This window comes from Staurois parvus, unplaced genomic scaffold (assembly GCF_062004578.1).
Source record: "Staurois parvus isolate SC_StPar_1 unplaced genomic scaffold, SC_StPar_1.0 ptg000578l, whole genome shotgun sequence".
Lineage (NCBI taxonomy): Eukaryota > Metazoa > Chordata > Amphibia > Anura > Ranidae > Staurois > Staurois parvus.
In genome coordinates, this window is record NW_028318374.1 from 555,560 (window position 1) to 578,340 (window position 22,781).

The following is a 22,781-nucleotide window of genomic DNA, read 5'->3' on the forward strand; positions in this document are numbered from 1 at the left end:
GCTATATTATATTTCAATCACAGATCTGCTTGTTTGAAAATTCACTTTACAATAGCTTCATCAAAAACATTTTTCACTTCTATTGGTCCAGTATGATCACACAAACACATAAGGCAGCTGCCTGGACAGAAGAGGATTCAGGGACTGATCACACAGCACAGACGAAGCCTACCAGGGTAAGGAAAGAGTTACTCTACCCCTAGACTTAATGAACATATAGTTCTTTTAGTAGGCCTCAGTGCAAATATGGAGCTTTAAATCATTAATAAACCTCTGCCATTTTCTTCTTGGTCCCTGGGACCTTTTAGCCATAATGTACTATGCACAGCATATTAGCACACTATGGCAGATTACGCCATTACATTGGTCACAGGCACTGCCATTTTACACCTTCTAGGTTCCAACTCTTCGGCCGCTTGGATAGCCAGGTTGTATTGACATCGCTTCCACACATGACAGTCATATCATGATACAGAAAGTAGGCGTAAATGTAGGCAGGGCTGCACGTGCGTAACTCAGCGTACATAAACACTGGCAAGCATGGGGAATAGACAGAAAAGATCAATTGAGACAAAAAAAGACTAATCCTACCTGTCAGTGTTTTTTTTTAGGTTGTAAACATCTGAAATGAAAATGAGCAAAGCATATACTTCTCTAGTGTGTACTAGCCCCAATCAAAAGCATCTAGTGCGGTTCCTATCTGCTCTCTGTTCCCTCTGTTATCTCCATGAGTCACTCCTGACAGGTTATGCTGACAGAACAGTATCCTGGGGCATGGCCTGCCCCTCCACCAATATGCAGAAGGTGATTGAATGCCTCAGGTGTGCATGTTTCCCTATGAGACTCTGTAGAGAGGGGTGTGTCATTTCCACTTAGGTCTCAAATTACACTCAGCTCTGTGGGCTATGCTGTGCAGTGTGTGACATCAGATCTCCACCGCCTACCTGCTGGAGCTGAGAAATAGCCTTTGATCTGTGTAGTTTGAACAGATGTGAAGGCCAAGGGGCTGCAAATAAACAGGTACATGATATGTTTCATCTCTGTGCCTGAGGTCAGTCACTTCACTGGTTATATATAAGGGTTTACAACCACTTTAAATCTTAGAAGTAAAATTTTTATGTAGAAATAGAAGTAAAGTATGTCATACCAGAGAAGCAACTTCTTTTTCCTCAATGTAGATTTACCGAGAAAAGTCATCATGCAGTGCTTATACCCATCAGCAATTTTTCTAATATATGCTTTATTAGCTTTTCTGTATCTGTCTCATCCCCCTCAGGTTCTGTCATTAAGATAAATATATTAATATGAATATATATGCTGAGGCTCAGTCTGACAATCTTTTATTTCCCTGCATTATTTCACCATACAGACTTTGCCATGCACTAATTAGACACTGCCGAAAATGAAGCTCTTTGGTTGCGTTTATCAGACATTGAATGGGGTCTTCATACGACATGCATCATGATAGCTCGGCTCCAATGCCTTCTTCTTGCACAACGTAGCCTCCAATATACAGGCAGAATGTATGGAAATATATGCTGCATCGCAGTTCATTTAAATATGTACATTTTAGACATTTGGCACAGAGGAGAAGTAAAAATTATCCATCTTAGCAGCTTTAGATTCCATTTCTGGAATGATGGGCTTCAAGGCCCATTTTCACATTTGAACATTTTTTTAAAATGTCATTCCATCCAAAAGTGATAATGAAATTGTAAATGGAGTCTACGGCACTGAGTCATCAGTTGGGTTTTATGCCTTATGGTCTCCAGCAGCAAGGTTTCCCCACCATAGCTCGATACCTTCCACCATGAGGTCTTGGGTTTTCAGTTCAGTTGTTGCCCTTTTTATAAAGTAATCCAAAAAAAGTGAGAAATCCTAATTGCGGCAAAAAAAGTGCAGGCTGGGGAATTCCACCAGATATCCTATAGTTGGTGTCCTTAGAGCACAGCTCCAAGCAAAGCTTTTTTAGTTTTTTGAGGAGAGTTACATGTCAGGTTTTTATTTCTTAATATGTAAGAAGTAGTGGCTTGCTAAACCAATCGTTAAAGTTCAAAGTTTTATTATTAGATATTCAGTGAAATAAAAGCCAACGCGTTTTGGAGGTTTAGACACTTCCCATCAGGATTACAACATAAACCCTGAAGAAGGGGCAGTGTCCCAAAAATGTGTTGGCTCTTATCCCACCGAATATCTATAAAAAATGTGAACTCTTTGACTATTGCTGCTTCTGGCATATTTGGACTTCTCTGAAGACTCCTCTCCCTTGGGGTGGTCTGGTACATATGAGTAGCCTAACCAACATGACTCAGCTTGATCAATCAGGCCTTAATTGTGGCAAAAAAAGTGCAGGCTGGAGAATTCCATCAGATTGTCCTATAGTTGGTGTCCTTAAAGCACAACTTCAAGCAAACATTTTAGTGCTGAATAGAATGGAGGAGAATTACAGTTTTTGTCAGGTTTTTATTTCTTAATTTGCAAGAAGTAGTAGATTGCTGTACCAATTGTCCAAAATGTTTTAATATTAGATATTCAGTGGAAATGGATCCAACGCGTTTTGGAGGTTCAGGCATTTATCAGGATTACAACACAAACCCTAAAGAAAGGGCAGAGTCAAAGAAACGTGTCGGCTCCGTAACACACTGAAAAATTAGAAAAGCAAACTGAACTCTTTGACTATTATTGTGGTGATCTTACTGCTTCTGGCGTATTTGGACTTCTCTGACCACTTCCCTTGGGTTGGTCTGGTATATGTGAGTAGCCTAACCAAAGTGACTCAGCTTGATCAGTGAGGTCTTTCACATCACTGGATATTAATGTTAGGAGATCTGACACCTCCTATGCATGTACCTCAAGGTTTTTGTTTCTGTATGTAACCCTATTGCCCCATTGGGGAGGACGTTTGGGAGCTTATTTACATTTCCTGTGACACCCATACAAGGGGGAAGGGGCTTAAGGCACAGAAAGCAATAAAAACAGTGTTACAGTATTAAAAGTGCTTATCTTTTCTCATTCTACTAAATGTGTTTTTGTTTTTCCCTGTTCGAGACATTTCCCATCAGGAAAGGAAATTTCCTCAATATGGGCAGAGATGACAATAAAAAAGAAACAATGTTCTATCTCTTTAATGCTCTGGTAAGAACAAAGTAAAATATTTTGGCAGGAGTTGGGCCTTAGGAGTGTTGGACTTAACTTTTCAGCATCTAACTAAAAGTGAAGTGTCAATTTTTGGTGGACTGACCTTTGGCTCATGCCACCTAAAATATATATTTCAGTAGTCAAGGGCTGGAAAACTGAACCATCCACTGGTTGGTTATATTGCTTGGGATGTTTTAGTGTCTGTGTATGATTCCAGAAGCCAGACAAAGGGAACTGCGCTTTAAACTTTTAGCGCTGATCACCTCCTGGCCCTTTAAGGGTTCTAAAAGCTGAGAGGCTGGCCTTTGGGGCATTTGACCATTGTGATTGACTGTAAAAGCGGTCACATGATCCAAACGCTCCTGATCGCAAGTATGCATTGGGAGCTTACCGATCACAGCTGGCTACTGTGCTCTCAGCATGGTAAGTATTTTTAATTGGGCCGCATATATGTGGTCGCTCGGCCTTAAGGCCCACACTATAAGTGGTCGCATATATGTGCATGGCCAACATCAAGAGGTTAAAGTCTAAAGCCAATTTATAACTTAAGCCTACAATCTGTTCAGTTTACAGCCCATTAGGTAGGCCCTTGCACTATACAGGTGTTAGTGTGTTTAAAGAAGATGGAACAATCAGATTGTAACATGTGCAGCTAACTTAAACCCAAACCTTATATTAAATCCAGGCTGGCCATATATAAGAACATTTTGTTATTTTCAGTTGGCTTTCAATATTGAAGGTTTCCTGGTTTTAAGTGACCTGGCTATAAAAACTGGAGCGCAAGTCAACCGAAAAGTGACATTAAGGTCATTTTGATCCATGTCCACCACATTGTTGTGCATCTACTGCAGCTTTTCTCAACCTTGTTTTAGCCCTGGGGAACCCCTAAATACATTTTCAGGTTTTGAGGAGCCCCTTCTAAAACCAGTGGGAACAAGGACCTCTTACATTGGTGATCAATGGGAAGAATGCTCCTTACATTGGTGGTCAATGGGAAGAATGCTCCTTACATTGGTGGTCAATGGGAAGAATGCTCCTTACATTGGCAGTCAGTGAGATGAAGGTCCCCTTACACTGGTGGTCAGTAGAAAAAAATGCTCCTTACATTGGTGGTCAGTGGCAAGAATGCACCTTACATTGATCCCCCCTTTTATCTGGGGTCAGAGTGCCACCCTTTCAGACAGCTAAAGATCATTGGTGGCATATCACTTTATTAAGTGCCGTTGGCTTCAGAATAATGCATGAACCATATGATGGAAGGTCAATCAGCCTAGCTCAAGGAACCCCTAGTAACGTCTGGGGGAACCCAAGAAACTGGCTGATATATTGATTATTAAAGCAGACTGAATGCCACCAAACTACCACATGACTGTATGACCAGAAGAAATGCTCATGTACATCTTCACATTCAAGTTAGAAGCCAGACAATCGTTGAAAATGGCTTGCATTTAAGGTCAGCCTGAGATTAGTTCCAGACATGTTTGAGTTGCATTCACATTTGCATATGTATAGGAATAATAGCAAAGCAATGAATTGCAAAGGCAACAATAAACACAAATGTGTACTGCTCTATAAGGTGCCATTCTAAATTGAAACACTGCATTCCACATCCTTCAAAAAGGCTTCAAAGACTGATATGAGAAGCAGAATGCACATCACTCTGAGCACTGAAAGCAACTGATCCACTCTGGTGGTGAGTAGAGCTGGTGGGGTGTGGAAACTAAGTGCAGCATCAAGACAGGTGGCACTAGGTGGGTGAAGTTGTTGGGTGGGCCATAGCAGTTGGATGGAGTTGAGGGATCTGATGTAGAAGTCTCACTTCTGAAGTTCCTTGCCCTGCAAGAGTGGGACCTGATTGCAATAACAAAGCTCTTAGCTTCCAGATCCTCCCATAAAACTAATCCATGGATGATTCAAACTGCCAACCTCAATCTGCAATCAGTTTTGGGGTGAATTTACCCTTTAAATTATTTTTTTCATTTCAGCATGCAAGGTCTGCATACATTTTTTCAGCCTTCTGGTTTCTTCATATCTGTAGTTAATATCATTGGCTGATCTTTGTGGGCATCAGTGGAGCAGTTTGACACGGCATTCGCTACTTGACAAAATTTTCTAAGCAGAATTTGCCGGAGCAAGAGGTAAACCCAAGGGTCAAGTATTTGGTTGAGGGAGGCCAAGCGGATGGCAGTCAAAAAAAAATTACAGTCTTTTTGCACTTCTGGGCTTTGCAACGCCAAAGGTGGCCTGCAATTTTCAACTGAGGTATGATTGAAGATCATTTTTAGCATAATTACCTGTAGAGAGAAGAAAAAAATATTGTAGTATTATTTTCGACAATAAATGCAATTTATGTATTAATGTGTAATGTATCTCCGAGGACTGTAATGCAAAAGTGGGCACAACTTTTTATTCAATTACAGAGGTTGGTCAAATTTCACATGCTGGTAAAGTAACTCCTCCTCTATAGTAAATTATCTTCTTCTTATTCATTGCAGGTAAATAATGGATGCCAAGCAGAAGCAACATGCCATTATTGCGCTCTTGATGAAGGAGGGTGCAGACAGTCTGACATCCACAGAAGGCTATAGAATATTTACAAAGATGACACCATTGACAGGAGCAATGTCTTGGCATTGGTGACTCTAGTCAATGGCGTGATCTTTGTAAACATTCTATAGTCTTCTGTGGATGTCAGACTGTCTGCACCCTTCCTTCATCAAGAACTCAATGACAGCAAGTTGCTTCTCCTGGAATCCATTAATTACCATCAATGAAAAAGAAGAGTTACCACTGTTCTTCCACCGATACCAACATTAGGGGATAATTCCTGCCACGGACACCAATGATGGGGCACTATTCCTCCCAATGACACCAACAATGGGGTGTTATTTCTTTCACTGATATCAATGATGATTCCTCCCACAAATACCAATGATAGGGCACTACTCCTCGTCCTGACCACCAACTCAGATGCCATGCTTATTTTCACTGATGCTGGGCCCAGGAATTTTTTTCCCCCAACAGCCACAATCAAGCCCCTCCAAAGTCTGAAGAACAGTAAATTGGCCCTTTGAAAAGTTTTGAGATGCCTGACCTAGACAAAGGCCTTCATAACAATATTAAAAGGTATTATTTTAATAAAAGCTGCAAATTTAAAAAAGGAAAACTTTCAAAATGGCATTAAAACGATAAATTATATGAGATTTTAGTGAACGGGTTTACATAAACCCAAGCCCAAGCCCAAGCCATACTTCAAGAGGCTGGACAGATATGAAGGAGAAGCAGTTCACATATTACATATATGTTGATCCATGGAGAGTGGCAACATTTGGGTTAAGTTTTACCATAATACTGAATTATACAGAATTACTCTGCTCAGCTCTGATACAGGGTCACATGTTGGTGATTCATTGGTGAAACCAGAATTACAATGACAGTCTCAGAATCTACAGTTTTAAAAAATGTCATCACTTATATTTCCATCCTTGCAAAAGTTTACCTAAAGTTAAATTTTGGGTAAAAATATTTTATATATTGCAGTTTGTTAAAAAAAACCGACACCCCATAATATAGTTTTATAGCCTGTTGATTATGCCAGTAGAACTGTTTTTCTTATTCCTGTAATGAGACAAGCTGTCCAGGAAAAGCTACAGTTACTGAGATTGGGCCAAAACATATAAGGGCCTGTGTAGATGGGCTTTGGGTCGTATTGATGGCATCAATAAGAAGTAGGATAGACTTCTGAGATAATTCACAATTCACTGACCACTGCATTTACTTGCAGTTGATCCCTTTCTGATTTGCATTTGACCTGCTATATGTGGGTTTTTGCATTCACATAGACTTGTATGGAACTGCAAAACCCACTGAAGCAAACAAAACCCCATGGACACAGGTCCGTACCCTGCCAGGAGTGCTTACAAAAGCCGCCCAGTCACTTACCCACCAAATAGTAAGGTAAATATATGCGAGCGCACCCACAAATAAAGTAAAGCAGCTGCACACCAGGTAACCATAAAAACCTCTTAAAACAATATAAATCAAAAGATGCAGCGCTGGAAAAGAGACACTCCAGAAATAAATTATTAAATAAACAGTTCATATGGTGATTTCAAAGTGACTTCAGGTGCTTTCATCTAATCATATCTTCCTGGTAGTAAGGTGCTGTGCGATAAAGTGCAGAAGAGAAGGAGAAACATATATGTATAAACGCTCATTAAACTGTGCGTTCTGGTGAGTGTGCATTTCTTCTGCACTTTATCGCACAGCACCTTACTACCAGGAAGATATGATTAGATGAAAGCACCTGAAGTCACTTTGAAATCACCATATGAACTGTTTATTTAATAATTTATTTCTAGAGTGTCTCTTTTCCAGCGGTGCATCTTTTGATTTATATTACTTACCCACCAAAGGTAGCACCCCCTCCCCCCCGCCTGACAGTCCCCTCTGCATGCACCATTGAAGACCCCTGTTGTCTCAGTAAAGAGAACCTGTCACAGCAAAATTATATCACAAGATTATTGGCCCTGTAATTGTAAACCATAGTAAATAAAAAAAAATAATAAAGTAACATATAAAGACTGATGATTGAGCTATACATGTTACAAACTGCCACAAACATCATAGTGAGGACATAAGTCTAGGACCATTATTTATGATTAACTCTATACCTGTAAAGGCTTTTAAAGCGACACCTATAGACAGTTTTGGGTACCAAAGTTTGCCACTGTTTTACTGCATGACATGTTGGGTATCTATTTTTCTTGTCACAAACTTATCTTTTATATTTTACAAAAAATATGGGTAATATATTGTGTTTGTGTGCACTAAAATTAACTTCAGTGTGTTTTTACAGAAAATTTGAACTTGATAAACAAGTGACATAAAAAATTGCTACTTAAAAAGAAAACAACAAAAAACACCATTTTATTCTCCAGGGTCTCTGCTTTTCAGAAATGAAATACTGTTTGGGAGATTCTAGGACCTAAAATGTGCATTTTAATGTGTCCTAAAATTGGGCTCTGGTAGTAAAGTGGGTAATCAACACAACAAATATATATTTCACATACACCTGCTGATTTTCTATTGCTGATCACTTGGCAGTGGCAGTAAGAATTTCTGCCCTACTACATGGTCATCTTTACAGTTACAGCATGAAAATTTTCTTCATTGGTATAAAACATCATTATTTAAAATGACTTAGATACTTTACACTTCTCGTTTTAAATCATCAGCCATTAACTGTATATCTTGCTTGTGACCAGAGCTTTACATTTAATGATATGTATGTATATATATATATATATATATATATATATACAGTCATGGCCGAAATTGTTGGCACCCTTGATATTTCTCCAGGAAATCATGTATTTCTCACGAAACGTATTGCATTAACACATGTTTTGCTATACACATGTTTATTCCCTTTGTGTGTATTGGGACAAAACAAAAAAAGGGAGGAAAGAAAGCAAATTCGACATAATGTCACACAAACCTCCAAAAATGGGCTGGACAAAAGTATTGGCACCCTTTCACAACTGCGGATAAATAAGAATGTTACAAGCATGTGATGCTCCTGTAAACTCACCTGGGGCAAGTAACAGGTGTGGGCAATATAGAAATCACACCTGAAAGCAGATAAAAAGGAGAGACGTTCACTTAACCTTTGCATTGTGTGTCTGAGAGGAGACGAGAACTGTCTGAGGACCTGAGAACCAAAATTGTGGCAAAATATCAACAATCTCAAGGTTACAAGTCCATCTCCAGAGAACTAGATTTGCCTTTGTCCACAGTGCGCAACATTATCAAGAAGTTTGCAACCCATGGCACTGTAGCTAATCTCCCTGGTCGTGGACGGATGAGGAAAATTGATGAAAGATTGCAACGCAGAATAGTCCGGATGGTGGATAAGCAGCCCCAAACATGTTCCAAAGACATTCAAGCTGTCCTGCAGGCTCAGGGAGCATCAGTGTCAGCGCGAACTATCCGTCGACATTTAAATGAAATGAAACGCTATGGCAGGAGACCCAGGAGGACCCCACTGCTGACACAGAGACATAAAAAAGCAAGACTACAGTTTGCCAAAATGTACTTGAGTAAGCCAAAAGCCTTCTGGGAAAACGTCTTGTGGACAGATGAGACCAAGATAGAGCTTTTCGGTAAAGCACATCATTCTACTGTTTACCGAAAACGGAATGAGGCCTACAAAGAACAAAACACAGTACCTACGGTAAAATATGGTGGAGGTTCAATGATGTTTTGGGGTTGTTTTGCTGCCTCTGGCACTGGGTGCCTTGACTGTGTGCAAGGCATCATGAAATCTGAGGATTACCAAAGGATTTTGGGTCGCACTGTAGGGCCCAGTGTCAGAAAGCTGGGTTTGCGTCCAAGATCCTGGGTCTTCCAGCAGGACAATGACCCCAAACATACGTCAAAAAGCACTCAGAAATGGATGGCAAAGAAGCGCTGGAGAGTTCTGAAGTGGCCAGCAATGAGCCCAGATCTAAATCCCATTGAACACCTGTGGAGAGATCTTAAAATTGCTGTTGGGAAAAGGTGTCCTTCCAATAAGAGAGACCTGGAGCTGTTTGCAAAGGAAGAGTGGTCCAAAATTCCGGGTGAGAGGTGTCAGAAGCTTATTGATGGTTATAGGAAGCGACTGATTTCAGTTATGTTTTCCAAAGGGTGTGCAACCAAATATTAAGTTAAGGGTGCCAATACTTTTGTCCAGCCCATTTTTGGGGTTTTGTGTGACATTATGTCATATTTGCTTTTCTGCCTCTGTTTTATATTTGTTCCAATACATACAAAGGGAATAAACATGTGTATAGCAAAACATGTGTTAATGCAATACCTTTTTTGTGTGAAATACTTGATTTTCAGGAAAAATATCAAGGGTGCCAACAATTTCGGCCATGACTGTATATGCTGTATGTGTATATACACACATACAGCCCATAAAAATGATGCGTTGCTTCATATATGGCTATTCTATAAACACGTATGGGAAAGTGTTCCTGATCCCTCGCTGAGCCGGATACAATGTTGCAACTTAGACCTGATCCCCAATGATGGAATTCAAAAATGGAATTCAAACAGAACAGCTTGTAGACTTCTAACCCGGACATAATGTTTCCAATAAAAATATGTCAGAGTAAAATAATACACAACTCATCGTACTGCTTCATGTTCAGTCGGCAGGGTCACGGCGTACAATGAATTGCATTTACGTTCATGCTGCAGGCTAGAGGTGACGCTTTTTGCGAGTTAAGAACATGTAGTCTCAGATTACAGTAATGTATCTTTTTAAAAAGCAGACCTTGTACGGATACATACAAATAGAACACAACGCTCTGTTTTTCAATAAAACTCCACAAGTGTTAAAAACAAGCAAACAAACAAACAAATGAACAAATAAACTTTTGTTTGCTAACAGTTCCTGCTTGAACCAAATCAAAATCAAAATGATTTTTCCTAGAACCATGTCAGGGCTTTATTGCTCAGAAAAGAAGAATAAAGTGGCATGTTAAAAGTCAAAAATTGAACATTTATTTATTTTGTATAATAAAGTATGGAATGGAGCTATACATGCATGCTATATAAACAACATTCCAGCTGTGATAAGAACATATGAGTGATATAAATCAATGAGTCCGAATTACAAAAACAAGTATAAGAACAAAAGTCCAAACTGATAATAAATAAAAGTTCAATATGAGTGACAGTCTATGTGACTAAAAGGTGCCAGGTTGTGGTGCTCCAAGAAATACGGTAAAATTACGCACTCACCGGATGCGTAAAAAATATACGCATTAAGTATCACATCCAGGGTTTCCCCATCAGATAAAGGTCTGGTCGGGGCGTAGTTAATCCTCCCTCAGGGTTTTGGTCAGCAATGCCCAGTAATTGATTAAACGGATCCAGGTAACCAGAGGTCCCTTTAAGGGACAGGTAGAAGAGGCTGCTTGCTTACAGGAAAACGTCCTTCTCTGGATATGGATGGTAGGTAGGTAACTGGATCACTCTGCAAATAAATACTCCTCTCCCCTCCTCCACCTCTCTACATGTCCTAGGTGTTGGGAGGATTAACTACACCCCAACCAGACCTTTATCTGATGAGGAAACCCTGGATGTGATACTTAATGCGTATATTTATTACGCATCTGGTGAGTGCGTAATTTTACCGTATTTCTTGGACTCTTAGATATAAACAATAGAACTGTTTACATTTCCTGATTGCTGTGATTGGTCACTGCAGGGCTCATACGGTACAGAGCTGCTCAAATAGGCTCTGTACACTGTGTCTGTCAGCCCAATCACGGCTCGGGTCACAGCCATTAACGGCCACAACAGGCACCCAAGGGCAATTTTTGAAGTGGCATTTCTAAAGTTAAATAGAGTATGAATGACACCAGTTCCAGTGCTGTCACCCCCCCCCCCCATGCCTTCCCAACACTGGATGGAGCTGAGGATTTTAGGAAATAAATACCTATTTATTATGATCAGCTCTACCTAGCTGCCAAAATGGGGTATTCTATTGCTTCATTCTCTTCTTATGAATGGATAACATTTGTCCTGGAGAGAAAATAGCCCAAAAAAATTAAATTTTGCCAGCATTCGCACCAAACAAAGTACATGCAGTTTCAGAGGACAAACAGCTGTGCAAACATTTTTTTAAAATACACCCCCTTGGTGTTGTATAGTGACATTGCTTTCCTGCACGGCAATAAATCTAATGAACCAACAGAACTACAGTTTTCTAGATAAAAGGAAGCCGGCAGCTCGATCTTCGGCAATAAAAGAGTTTGTTAATCCCGGTGTAGTGCAAAGTAATATTAGACTTATGCATTTCAACATGTAGTCTTAACCGCCTCCCGCCATATAAGGAAATGAAGGGCGCAAGGCGGTTCTCTCATTCTGGGAGGACGTCATATGACGTCCTCCCACTCTAACCACGCGTGCGCTCCCCCAGGGGTGCACAACGCCGTGATCGGTGGTGCGCTGTGTCCCTGGGACACAAAGGATCACCGATCAGCGGAAAGAGCCGATGACTTTGGCTCTGTCATGTGATCAGCTGTGTCCAATCACAGCTGATCGCATGTAAATAAGGAAATGCCGGTTAATGGCATTTCTCTCCTCAGCAGCTGTCACAATGACAGCTCGGGAGGAGAGGAGAGCCGGTAATCAGCATTCCTCAGAGGGGACATCTACACTGATCATCAGGGCACTGATGATCAGTGTAGCCCCATCAATGCCACCTGTCAGTTTTTATCAATGCCACCTGTCATTGCCCATCAATGCCAGCTCTCAGTGCCCATCAGTGCACATCAATGCCACATATCCGTGCTTACCAGTGCACATCAATGCCACATATCAGCACCCATCTGAGCTGCCTTTCAGTGCCAGTCAGTGCCACCTATCAGTGCTCCCAATCAGTGCCACCTATCAGTGCCAGTCAGTGCTGCCTATCAGTGCCAGTCAGTGCTGCCTATCAGTGCCCATCAGTGCCACCTAACAGTTCCAGTCAATGCCACCTAACAGTGCCAGTGAGTGCTACCTATCATTACCAGTCAATTCTGCCTATCAGTGCCAGTCAGTGCTGCCTATCAGTGCCATATATGAGTACTGCCTTTCAGTGCCCATCAGTGATGTCTGTCAATGCCTGTCAGTGCCACCTACCAGTGCCTCCTCATCAGTGCCTATCAGTGCCTCCTCATCAGTGCCCATTACTGCAGCCTCATTAGCACACATCAGTGAAGGAGAAAAATCACTCATTACAAAATTTTATAACAGAAACTAAGAAAAAAAACTTTTTTTTTTTAAATTTTCAGTTGTTTTTGGTTTGTTTATCAAAAAATAAAAAACCCAGAGGTGATTAAATACCACCAAGAGAACTCTATCTGTCTAAAAAAAATGCTAACAATTTCATATGGGTACAGTGTTGCATGACCGCGCAATTCTTATTCAAAGTGCGACAGCGCTGAAAGCTGAAAAGTGGCCTGAACAAGAACGGAGTGAAAGTTCTTAGTAGGGAAGTGGTTAATCATAGCCATGGCGAAATGCAAAAGGACTGTATTATTTTGTACCACCCCTGGATTAATAAACTCATTTATTTCTGAAGATCGAGCTGCCGACTTTCTTGTATCTACATGTTTGCGCAGGTGCTAGGAGGACACTACTAGCCATTGCACTGACCGCTCACCACCTTGGGGAATGACAACATGTGTTTTCTACTATATTAGAATGACATATTCCCCATTATCCTTTGTATATGTAGACATAAAGCAGCTGCTACTCCAATATAAGACACTCATTTTTATTTCTGTTACCAAAAACGGAATCTCCAGACCAGGGACGGACTGACCATGTGGAAACTCAGGCACTGTCCGAGGGCCCAGGGTCAGTAGGGGGCCCCATGAGATGCCCCTGGTACCTTTTTCATAGGTTTTTTTGAGCTTGGGCAAGGACACAGGGGCCCCATGATCCCCTATTTCCCGGGGGCCCCATGAGTTGTCAGTCCGTCCTTGCTCCAGACACTTTAACTGATGAGTAAGGGACACACTGCCCTGTTCCACTGTATATCACACCTTTCAGTCTGTACATGTTTTATAACCTGATCCGTACCTCTCTGTAAATCATTAACCTGCAGGACAGTTATTTCCCGTTCTCCTCTCATCTATTGTCCCCGTTCTGATGCAAGCCGCATTCTTTTCCCCAATGAAAAATTCCAGCCCTGCGTTCTGCCGCTGCCTTCTGATGTCACAGGAATGTATTTACATCTTTAAACTACCATCCTGTACCCTGCCAGCCGACTGTGCCAGGCACAAAAGAACTTTCCAAGTAAATAGTTTTCAAAGAGAATACCGTCAGATCTCTCCGGATTTTTGAAAATGCAGAGCAAGTGGATGACAGTTAAAAGTTAAGAAAAAAAAAGTAAAATCATCTGTAACAGTAAGCGAGTCCTAATCATTGATACACTATGTTGCCAAAAGTATTGGGATGCCTGCCTTTCCACGCACATTAACTTTAATGGCATCCCAGTCTCAGCCCATATGCTCCAATATTGAGTTGGTCCCACCATTGTTGGTGGTAGTGGAAGGATTAGTGCCTTATATCCCTGGAAGGAAAACTGCTGGATAAAGGCAAGCAAAGGGCCACAAACTACACTATATTGGCAAACGTATTGGGATGCCTGCCTTTACATGCACATGAACGTTTTTGGCATCCCAGTCTTAGTCTGTAGGGTTCAATATTGAGTTGGCCCGCCCTTTGCAGCTATAACAGCTTCAGCTCTTCTGGGAAGACCGTCCACAAGGTTTAGGAGGGTGTCTATGCGAAGGTTTGACCATTCTTCCAGAAGGGCGTTTATGAGGTCAGGCACTAATGTTGGACAGGAAAGCCTGGCTCACAGTCTCCACTCTAATTCATCCCAAAGGTGTTCTATCAGGCTGAGGTCAGGACTCAGTGTCTGTGCAGGCCAGTCAAGTTCTTCCACCCCAAACTGGCGCCTCCATGTCTTTATGGACCTTGCTTTGTGCACTGGTGTGCAGTCATGTTGGAAAAGGAAGGGGCCATCCCCAAACTGTTCCCACAAAATTGGGAGCATGAAATTGTCCAAAATGTCTTGGTATGCTGACACCTTAAGAGATCCCTTCACTGGAACTAGGGGGCCAAGCCCAACCCCTGAAAAATAATACCACACCATAATCCCCCTCCACCAAACTTTACACTTGGCAAATTGCAGTAAGGCAAGTACCGTTCTTCTGGCAATCGCCAAACCCAGACACGTCCATCGGATTGCCAGACAGTGAAGCATGATTGGTCACTCCAGAGAACACCTCTCCACTGCTCTAGAGTCCAGTGGCGGTGTGCTTTACACCACGGCATCAGATGCTTTGCATTGCACTTGGTGATGTAAGGCTTGGATGCAGCTGCACAGCCATAGAAACCCATTCCATGGAGCTCTCTACACACTGTTGTTGTGCTAATCTGAAGGCCACATGAAGTTTGGGGGTCTTTAGCTATTGACTCTGCAGACAGTTGGTGACTTCTGTGCACTGTGCGCTTCAGCATGCGCTGACCCCGCTCTGTCATTTTACATGGCCTACCACTTGGTGGCTGAGTTGCTGTTGTTCCCAGTTGATTCCACTTTGTTATAATACCACTAACAGTTGGTCGTGGAATATTTAGTAGCCAGGAAATGTCACGGATGGACTTATTACACAGGTGGCCACCTATCACGGGACCACGCTTGGAGTCACTGAGCTCCTGAGAGCGACCCATTCTTTCACAAATGTTCATAGAAGCAGTCTGCATGCCTAGGTGATGATTTTATACACCTGTAGCCATGCAGGTGATTGGAACACCTGAATCCAATGATTTGGAGGGCTGGCCCAATATAGTGTATCTTCCTTATTTTACTAATAATAATATGGCTTCTATGACCACTAAAGTGATATCATATGTGCAGTTTTTAAGCACGTTCAGCAGATGTTTTATTTGTTTATGGAGTATGCAGCTTCTTTATGTTTTATCTTTGCCTATGTTCAAGTTTAAGTTGGTTCCATGACCACTGCTCCAGATTTTCTATTTCAGGGTGGCTCCTTATCCTTGCAGCGTCTTATGGAGCCATCCTTATGTAGCAGTACCCTCTTGAGGGCCGCAGTGTTTCTGGGTCCCCCTAACCTTCACACAGCCAGGCAACATGCATTTTCTACACTTGCATCCATAGTCAGTGAACAGACCATGAGCTTGGTTTTTTGGTGATTATATTAGGGGAAATAACTTGGATGGGGTAATAGAGATTATGGGATGGCCAGCTTGACGGAATCAATGCACAGAGACAACTCCCTTCCTATTTACAGAAACAGATCCTAGACTGTTCTTCTCCTTGAATATGGTCAGTCTTTATGGATCAGTAGCAAAAAAACCCTTACTGGCTAAGTACTCTCAGCCCCTCAGAAAGGTAGCATAGATTATTGCAAACTACATGCAGAAGTATCTCCTCTCCCTTGTAGAACTGCTCCCAGCTCCACAGCCTGCAGACACTACCAGCCCTCCTGGCTGCTCTGAAGATCTTCCAGGACAAGGATAAAGGGTTAAGCACAGTGCTGTCCTTTCAAAGCTTGCTGCACCTGGCAGTCTCTTTTGCAAATCTCAGGGTGTGCTGATGTACTCACACTGTCCTCCTTGCTCCTAGACATTGATCCTGTTCATACCGTAATGATGAATGGATCATCCTGAGCCAGGCCAACCCTGGCCTGGAGGCAATCCCTCTCCCCATAGACCTAGGAGAACCCCCAGGCCACCAACGGCCTCCTCAGTACTCCACTTTCCTCCCAACTCCCCCGATAGCATGCTCTCTCATATTTATGGGTTAGCCTACCACACTACATGGGCCTCCAAACCTAAGATTGGTCAGACTTCCATAAACATGCAGATTCAGGTCCCCAACCCTTCTTCCATGGTCCTCCAGAACCAGGTGGAGGTGAGTCCCAACCTGCTGAGTCACCCAGCCTGGCCTGCAGTAACCCGACCTAATTACAGACTCACACAGTTAATCTTGAGTCATACCATAATAAATTTACCTACACTAACACTAGTAGCACATTAGAGGGTGCTACACTTGAATGCAGAGAACCAGGGGTGCTCAACCTTTAAAGAGTGAGGGCCACTTAAGTAATTTGGTAACCGGTCATGGGCCATAATGAAATAAAATGGTTCAGAATCTTGATTTTTTAAAATTTTGAATAATGAAGATTTTAAACAAGAATCAGCATCATAATTTTCCGCGGGACCAATCCCCGTTGGATGTGTACACACTGTTTAATCACAGTCATAAAAATCTATTTTTTTTGTTAACCAGATCCCCATTAATCCTACTCTCATACTCAACTGTAACCAGCCAAAAAAGCTCTGAACCAGTGTTGCAGCCCTCCCTATATCAGGATCTTTGCAGCCATCCCTTGAGTTGGCAAAACAAGGACTGTGGACAATCTAAACAAAGAACAACAGACCACATTCCCTAGTAGTGCAATAAACTTCTTTATGAAGCAAAGATAAAAATGACACATAATTAAAGTTGCCACCTCTTCCCTTTAAAACCGAACACATATTATTTACACAGGTTCTGGGGCTAATTTTATGCAGATAAGGCTCTAAATTAGCCTAATAAACACCTTAATCAGTCACAGAACCCGTGTAATTAATGTGTTCGGCTTTAAAGGGATGAGGTGGCTACCTTACCAAGGGCGGACTGACAACTCATGGGGCCCCCGGGCAATAGTGGATCATGGGGCCCCTGTGTCCTTGCCCAAACTCAAAAAAGCCTATGAAAAAGGTACCAGGGGCATCTCATGGGGCCCCCTACTGTCCCCGGGCCCTCGGGAAGCGCCCGAGTTTCCAAATGGTCAGTCCGCCCCTGAACCCTACACATAATGCACTCACATGCTTCCAGAATGACACCAAACTCATCACACAGTTATGAGAATCCGCCACTAGTTGTAATCCACTCGGCTAAAGGCTCCTCTCCCCATGTCTGTGTGTTAGGAAGGGAAGAGAAGAGCATGGAGCTGCCCGCAATAGTGGCTTGGATTTGACACCTGCCAGGCTTATGGAGGACCAACAATCATTCAGTAGAGCGGCGTGCACCCGAACGAGCCTGTGCAGGTTGCCATAGGTTTGAGGTCACGGGTCACAATGGGAATGCCTGTCCTACACTGTGTGCATCGATAGAAACACACAGCCCCATAGCCTAGAATGGCAAGGCACTCCCCTGCGCCTCTCTTTTTCCCCTTTCCCTTCTCCAAGCTAAATCTGACTGGAGACTACACTATCCACTGTCAAAGGGTTTGGGTCACTTTTTCAGGAAAAAAGAAAAGTGAACCAACATCATACAGCCATCTTAGCCCTCCCATCCCAGTTCCCACTGTACTTACCTGCATGGGTGAGGAGTTGTCATTGCCCACCCAGCTGGTGTAGCAGTCTGGGGATTTGAAATCCTTGTCTTCGCCCTCTTCTTTCTGGAGAGCTTCGGGGATAGATCAGAGCAATGCTCTTTGAAGGCACTGGCCAAACAGAATTCCTGTGATCAATCCCAGGGGTACGGGGAGGATGTAAGTTCACTTTTTCTAATTTTTTTCTGAAAATATGAACTTACACTTTAACTCTTTCCTGTAAAGTTGTGGGAAGCAGCACTATGCCCCATTCACATTCCTGCCGTGATTTTGACAGGATTCTGCATGTCACATAGGGCAGCTCATTCACTTGAATGTGCTGCCCTATGCACGTCTTTCACCGGAAAAGAAGCTCCTGATCCTTTCTGGGTGACAAGCTTCACATGATTTAGAAATGCGAGACAATCACGGCAGAATTGCATCTTGTTTGGGTTGTCATTGAAGAATAACGGCAACACATGCCGTGCATTGTACTGCGACTGCTACACGAGCTTTGCAGAATTGCAGCAATTCTAAATGGAGCCTAAGAGAGCAGGAATACTGGGGCAATCAAAGGGTTAACTGTGTGCTGTTTCACTATAGGGGCTGTGTGTGTGCTTCACTGTAAGAACACTGCTTTGTATGGCTCTGCACAAAGCAATGTGGAGGAGCTGACAGGGGAGAGATCTGTATTGTCTACATACAGTTCTCTCCCGTCAGAGATACTCGGCGATCACCGGTGCCGGCAAGTAATAACCGTCCGAGACCTGGTGATTGACAGCTGAGGCCACGAATGGTGGCACGGATAGGGCTCATGCACGCCCTCTACCCGTAACTGCAAAATCACGTATATATGTATGATTTTGCACACCCATGCTGCCCTATAGCAGTATTTCTGCTATAGGGCAGGGCGGAACTGGTTAATTGGGATCTGGTATTTACTTTCTGATGTTGACATTATGAATATATATCTGATATACAGACTGCACTATGATGTTATATACAATTTATTTGGATTAATCCAGGGGTCTCCAAACTTTCAAAACAATGGACCAGGTTACTGTCCTTCAGATGTTGGGTGGAGGGCAGACTGTGGCCATTGGGAGTAGAAAATGTCTTGACATCAGTGGGGAAAAAAAATAATGCCCCATTCATGTTATTGGGAGGAATTGTGCCCCATCGTTGGTGTCAGTGGGGGGAATTATGCCCTTTTCTCGGTATCTGTAGTAGGTAAAATCAAGCAAAGGCTGCAGTTTGGAGACCACTGGATTAACCCCTTGACGCCAACGTCACACAAATATGCGGCCTCACAGAACTGGGATTTTTTCCATAGGGCCGCATATTTGCATACCTGTCTTTGTGCTGGGAGTGCGTCGCACAAAGACCGAGGTGTCACTGAGAGCCCTGGGTCCCATTCTAATGATTGGGACCCAGGAATCTCGATTCCAGGTCACATGATGACTGTGATAGCCTCTGATTGGCTATCACAGTGATCAGTCACTGTACAGCCCGGCCCTCTTGTTTTTTTTTCTCTCTCTGTATGAAAGGAGGAGATACATTGTATCTCTCTAACTCCTGGCATAGAGGGAAAGAAATGTTTGTTGAAAAAAATAAAAAATAAATAAATATTAAAAAAGAAAAGAAAAAATACCTAGATCAAGGTTTGATCTAGTTCAGTGCCAGGTTAAGTGTTTGGGTCAAGGTCAGGGTCAAAGGTCAAAGGGTCGGGGTCAAATGTTTTTTTTTTCTTTTTAAATTGGTATTAGTGGCAGTTAGTGTCAGTGTGTTTTAGGGAAACAAAAAACAAAATGCGCACTATTGTTTCTGGGCTGTACTATGGGTACAAACAACAAGTAACATACACATATATGGTATCGCTGCAATTGTCAAGAGCTGGAAAATGTATTTGGGGTTGTTCTTTGGTGGTAGGTTATGGTAGTAACAAGAAACACACAGCTAAATTAAAAAAAAAAAAAATTTTACTATTTTGGGCCAGTTTTCCTTTGATAATAAAAAAAAAAAAATCAGGAGATATCCATTACCATTTACCACCAAATGAAAGCCTAAATTGTCCTTAAAAAAACGCAGTATAATTCACCAGAATGTACAAAGTAGTTGTGGTGATATGTACGGTTTTACTAACACAAGTCAACATTGCAAAATTGTGCTTAGGCATTAAGATTTGTTTTACCCTTAGACATGAAGGGGTTAATCTTATGACAGTATATCTTTGAAGAGTAGCTGTAGAATATTCCAGATCAGGTCAGTTTTAATGGAGTTGTCTCCATCAGCAGTGTAATCACACACTGGGTGTGTTGTGGATGCCTTGAGATTTAAGCTGATTGTTAGTTTGTATTTTGTACCCCTGAAGAGGGAGCGAGATTTCCCTGAAACGCGTTGAGGTTAATAAAGAAGTTGTATCCTTCATTTTTCAGATCATTAGTAGAGTTTATCCCAGTTCAGCTTATCCTTGTGATTGACCTTCTACGTGTGATATGCTGTAGTTTATTCCCAGGTGCGCCTTCTAGTAGGCATACAGCTCTTTCTTGTAAACTAGCGGAACACTTAGAGAAGATTTTCTGCTATTTCTAGCAAAAGTTATAGTGAATGCATTACCTGAAGATTACGGAGAATCGATACACATATTGTGATTGTACGTTACCATAAACCCGAATACTGAGGTACCTCCCGGCACATAAGGAGGCAAGCATACAACTTCCACATACATTTGATTGGGATCTGAAGGTTCTCTGAGAGGAGCTTTTATTCCTTTTTCTTGGAGAACTGTTTACCATATTTTTTGTGGATCAAACATTTTCTGCAGCCTTGGAGGACTCCTTTGAAATTAGACATAAACTTTCCAACATGGAGGACTATTTTGTTCCCTCCACTTATAGGGGTTTTATGGGTGGACCATCCATTCACTAGAGAGTGGTGACATCACTGAGAATGCAGCCTATCCATTCACTAGAGACCGGTGACATCACTGAGAATGCAGCCTATCCATTCACTAGAGACCGGTGACATCACTGAGAATGCAGCCTATCCATTCACTAGAGACCGGTGACATCACTGAGAATGCAGCCTATCCATTCACTAGAGACCGGTGACATCACTGAGAATGCAGCTTATCCATTCACTAGAGACCGGTGACATCACTGAGAATGCAGCCTATCCATTCACTAGAAGAAGGGTGATATCACTTAGAATTCAGCCTATCCATGCACTAGAGAGCGGTGACATCACTGAGAATGCAGCCTATCCATTCACTAGAGACCGGTGACATCACTGAGAATGCAGCCTATCCATTCACTAGAGACCAGTGACATCACTGAGAATGCAGACTATCCATTCACTAGAGACCAGTGACATCACTGAGAATGCAGACTATCCATTCACTAGAGACCTGTGACATCACTGAGAATGCAGCCTATCTATTCACTAGAGACCAGTGACATCACTGAGAATGCAGACTATCCATCCACTAGAGACCGGTGGCATCACTGAGAATGCAGCCTATCCATTCACTAGAGACCAGTGACATCACTGAGAATGCAGACTATCCATTCACTGGAGACCAGTGACATCACTGAGAATGCAGACTATCCATTCACTGGAGACCGGTGACATCACTGAGAATGCAGCCTATCCATTCACTAGAGACCAGTGACATCACTGAGAATGCAGACTATCCATTCACTGGAGACCGGTGACATCACTGAGAATGCATCCTATCCATTCACTAGAGACCAGTGACATCACTGAGAATGCAGACTATCCATTCACTGGAGACCGGTGACATCACTAAGAATGCATCCTATCCATTCACTAGAGACCGATGACATCACTTTGAATGCAGTCTATCCATTCACCAGAGACCGATGACATCATTGAGAATGCAGCCTATCCATTCACTAGAGGCTGATAAGACTAAGAAACATATTGGAAGCTATATTGCTCATTTTAATTCAGGGTTCCTCTCAAAAAGCCAACAATTTGCCTTTAGGCCCTGATCATTAATTTATTGGTGGTTAGAGGAGTTCAGAGAAATCATTTAAAATTACATTCTGAATCATTAATACAGCTCTTGCAGTTCTTTTCGTTAACATAGAAGGGATCCTTCGTCGTTGATTATTCTTCCACTGCCAACACATCTTAACACCCCATTCAGCTGGAGCACTCTGTTTAATGGACATTAAATTTAAATGAAGTGCTTAGAAGATTTATTCACAGCAAAGTGTGTGGTGGTGATTGGGACTCTCAGGAAAGGATTTGGTTAAGGACGTGAAGTTATTATAAAGTGATTATTACTCCCATTGCAGGCCTATAGAGCACCTCAGCATGGGTTATAATAACAAAGTATGAATACGTCATTGGCCAAGTGTCACAAAGTCAACTTTGGTCTTAAGGGAATTGGGCCTTTTTCTTAAAGGGACTCTATACTACAGGGCTGATAACAGTCCTCCATGTATGCTGGTGTCAGGTGCCAGGTGCTGGTGTCAGCATGGGGCAGGTGCTGGTCTAAACTCCCAGATCAATGCTGCCCCCACTCCCACCCCCACCTGTGAGCATGACCACACTGTATGAAAGTGTCCAAAAGCTGGACTTGCATCAATCCATGTCACTTTATGCATTCCCATTGAAACCAATAAAAAGGCATCAAAATACATCTCAAGACGTGTTAAGATGCATGTCATGGCACAC

At 42.3% G+C, this 22,781-nt stretch overlaps 1 protein-coding gene across 1 annotated transcript in view; it reads right to left on the bottom strand.

Annotated features, from left to right (window-relative positions):
• Positions 1-1,324: 1,324 nt before the first annotated feature.
• Positions 1,325-22,781, bottom strand: part of PTGER3 (prostaglandin E receptor 3) — a 57,760-nt gene continuing 36,303 nt past the window's right edge. Inside the window, exon 2 of the mRNA XM_089692154.1 lies at positions 1,325-5,432. Coding sequence (XP_089548280.1) covers positions 5,148-5,432 — 285 coding nt within the window. The 3' untranslated portion in view covers positions 1,325-5,147. The remainder of the gene's footprint in view (positions 5,433-22,781) is intronic.